At 46.9% G+C, this 3,196-nt stretch overlaps 1 protein-coding gene across 1 annotated transcript; it reads right to left on the bottom strand.

Moving 5' to 3' along the window:
• Positions 1 to 440: 440 nt before the first annotated feature.
• Positions 441 to 2,899, bottom strand: LOC143783260 (uncharacterized). Its single transcript, XM_077271675.1, has 4 exons — positions 2,515 to 2,899; positions 2,198 to 2,360; positions 929 to 1,409; positions 441 to 533 (listed from the first exon to the last, which is right to left on the bottom strand). Exons 1-4 carry the CDS (start codon positions 2,609 to 2,611, stop codon positions 441 to 443), a joined length of 834 nt encoding a protein of 277 aa, XP_077127790.1. The 5' UTR covers positions 2,612 to 2,899.
• Positions 2,900 to 3,196: the final 297 nt, after the last annotated feature.

The following is a 3,196-nucleotide window of genomic DNA, read 5'->3' as shown; positions in this document are numbered from 1 at the left end:
TCTTCAGTATTTGTAATACAAAACCAGGAGTGGAACAATTAGAGGCAAAGTAGAATAGAAACATATGCTCCACTTCTGTATTTATCACCCACTCCTGGTTTTGGGTTACAAATACTTATGTAAAATCGTGACCAAATCCTGATGCAATCCTGAGCGTGGACACATAGCCTTAGTGATTGAAAACACCTCATACACTTTTATTGTTTGTGAACACCTCATACAGCAATGAGAGACACACCAAAAAAGGCAAAATAAAAATGGTAAAAATAGTGTCTGACATTGCATATATGAGTTGTTTGAAGCACAAAATATGTGTAGACGGCGCACGGTGTGACTTGCTGAGAAGTATACAGGTAAATAAGAGCAAATATTGTATTACAACCAAAATTTTTTATTGGGGGGAAACAGAAAAAAAAAAGGGGAAATAAACTTAGGGGGTATCAACCTGTGCCACCATGGGGGAATGGTAGGTTTCTTTTTCGGAATGGGGAGCGGAAAATGAGGATGATGACGACGACGAGGAGGATGTTGACCTATTATAGTCCAGGAGGCTGGATGGCAGGTCTAATGGGGAGCAAACCGCCACCTCTGCAGGGGAGGGAGGAGGCAACACGAGCCTTTGTGAGGTTCTTGGTTGGCTCTGGCTGCTCCTACTGCGGCTAGAGCCCCTACGTCTACTTGTTGTTTGTACTGGAGCAGCCAGAGCCTCAGTGCGTGTCCTCTTGCTTTTGTGTTTTCTTTTTCTTTTCTTTCCACGATCTCCCCTAGAATGATGGCTGCGGGAGGATGAGGGCCTGGCAGGAGCAGGAGTCGGCGGCACACTGCTATGGTGCCTGTGGTGGCGTCGCTCGGCACTTGGACCAGGGTGGGTTGGCTGGAGTGGCTCTGCAGCAGTAGTCGGAGTCATGCTAGCCAGCGACGGTACTACTGGCAGTGTCGCTGACTGCATGCGCCAAGACTGCTGCAGAGCCCTCACGTAGGAATTGTTGCAGTCCTGCATCACCGAAATCTGGAGTTCCGGCGTAAGGTTTTCCACCATGCCTTTAGCAATTGTGCTTAAAAAATGCTTTGCCGGATTTGAGAGCTCGGCTTCCAGGATTTCAAGGCGCCGTTCCATACTGGACATTTTATCGCTCAACGCCTTGAAACCGTTCTGGAACACCGTGCCCAAGTGCAAAAATTCGGGCATGACTGACCTGTCCGAGGCCCGCTGGCGCTGTCGGGAATTCCCGAACGAAGGTGCGCCAGAGGCCTCGGGCAGGGGAAAACCTGATGTACCGGCAGCCGGTTCTCCAGATGATGGTGGTGCAAGCCTGCTGTCGCTGTGGGAGGGCTGTGACGGGTCAGATGGCGATCCATGAAGTTCCGCTTCACAGGGGGGAGCTCGCTGGAGGGTGCTGCTGTGTGTCCTGTGAAAAGATAAGGAAAAAATTAGTCTTCAATTAATAACCTATCACATACGCCAACTCCTGTTAAAAAATTAACATTACATGACACATCAATACATTACAATCCCCTGTCTCTCAGTCTGTGTTGCCTATAATAAATTGCTGATTGTTACCGCCAGCTGACCATTAGGGCTGACGATAACAATCATGGACATACCTACGGTAGAAAATGACTGGTCATTCCCGCTGCAAAAGTCAATGCATACCTCTGTCATCGTTTTAAAGCATTTTTTTTAAAAAAAATCTTTCTTGATGCTGCCTATGCCGCAAAATTAGTAAAAAATTTAAAGTAAAAAAAAACATTTAAAAAAAAAAAATAATAAATACACTTTGCTGATCTGATCGCAGGAACGGCCATGACGTTAGGATCATGTGATCCAGACGTCATCATTATTCATGCGATCAGAACTACCCTGACTCAGAACGTAACCTGTCATGGACTACAATGACTCACGCCTAACCAAAAAATTACTAATGGGCTATATACCATTCCACTAGGGTAAAAGGATGGCCAAAATGCTACAATGACTACATGGATGGCCAATACACTATGTTCCTTTGGAAATATACTATGTGTATATGTAGCTAGAACGTGTACTATGTGGCTGCTATATAGTGGCCTGGCAATCTACTATGTGGATGCACAATGTACGTGGCTGGGCAATGTACTATGTGGCTGTGCAATATGCTATGTGTCTGGGCAATGTACAATGTGGCTGTGCAATATGTTATGTGGCCAAAATACTTACTGTCGGCGGCCAAGGACCGGTCTTAGGAACTGGAGGGCCCTGTTGTATTTGTAGGGCACCGACTTGGACGCAGCAGCACCACTCCGAGCTTGCTCCTCCGCAGCACGGATCCCCTTATTGAAACGGTCCTTCATGGATCGCCATCTGGTCCTCAACTTTTTCACTGTGAATGTAAAGACAAAAAAATGGTTACATATTTACCATTTTAAAAGGATAAAACAACCGTGAGCGATGCAAAGTTTAGGCGTTGATCGCATCACACACGGTTATGTTTATCCTGGCAAGATGGGTCATAGCAGCGTATCTGCAATACTCACTAAAGTTGCCTTTGGCCTTCGCTGAGGCACTGTCAAAGCCATCCCACAGCGACTTTGCCACCTCTGCCCACAAACGCCTCGACACCACCTGGTCCATGTGCCGAGGGTCACGGCTGTCCCACAACGGGCCACGCTCCTGGATGCTGGAGATCAGGAGCTCCACATCTATGCCACTGTCTCCTTGGTCCCGTTGTGAAACCTAGAAAAATTAGAAAACAAATAGGTTAAAAATATACAAATAATAACAACCACCAGTACCTGGAATGATAGGTACCTTTGCCCTATCCTTTGCCATTTGATGTATGTATATTGATGTTTTCTACACCTGTGTTTTGGAATGTTTGTGTGCAGGGAGTTCAACTTTATTTTACCTTCCCCCAATACTTGCTGCCCTGAAAATCTATAATGTATAAAGGCCCCGTCTCACATAGCGATTTACCAACGATCACGAATAGCGATACTGCCTGGCCGTGATCGTTGGTAAGTCGTTGTGTGGTTGCTGGGGAGCTGTCACACAGACCGCTCTCTCCAGCGACCAACGATCAGGGGACCGAATTCAGCATCGTCGAAACTGTCTTCAACGATGCCGAAGTCCCCCTGCAGCATCCGGGTAACCAGGGTAAACATCGGGTTACTAAGCGCGGCCCTGCGCTTAGTAACCCGATGTTTACCCTGGTTACCA

The sequence above is a fragment of the Ranitomeya variabilis genome, chromosome 6 (genome assembly GCF_051348905.1).
Source record: "Ranitomeya variabilis isolate aRanVar5 chromosome 6, aRanVar5.hap1, whole genome shotgun sequence".
In the NCBI taxonomy this organism is placed as follows: Eukaryota; Metazoa; Chordata; class Amphibia; order Anura; family Dendrobatidae; genus Ranitomeya; species Ranitomeya variabilis.
This window is presented reverse-complemented; position numbering and strand designations above follow the sequence as displayed.

What these genes read in the sequence shown, in the direction of transcription:
- LOC143783260 (XM_077271675.1), bottom strand. Translation starts at nt 2,611, where the DNA reads ATGGACCAGGTGGTGTCGAGGCGTTTGTGGGCAGAGGTGGCAAAGTCG. An exon ending in GAAGGCCAAAGGCAACTTTA is followed by an intron (nt 2,361 to 2,514) that starts GTGAGTATTGCA and finishes TTACATTCACAG; the next exon opens with TGAAAAAGTTGAGGACCAGA. An exon ending in CCGGTCCTTGGCCGCCGACA is followed by an intron (nt 1,410 to 2,197) that starts GTAAGTATTTTG and finishes ATCTTTTCACAG; the next exon opens with GACACACAGCAGCACCCTCC.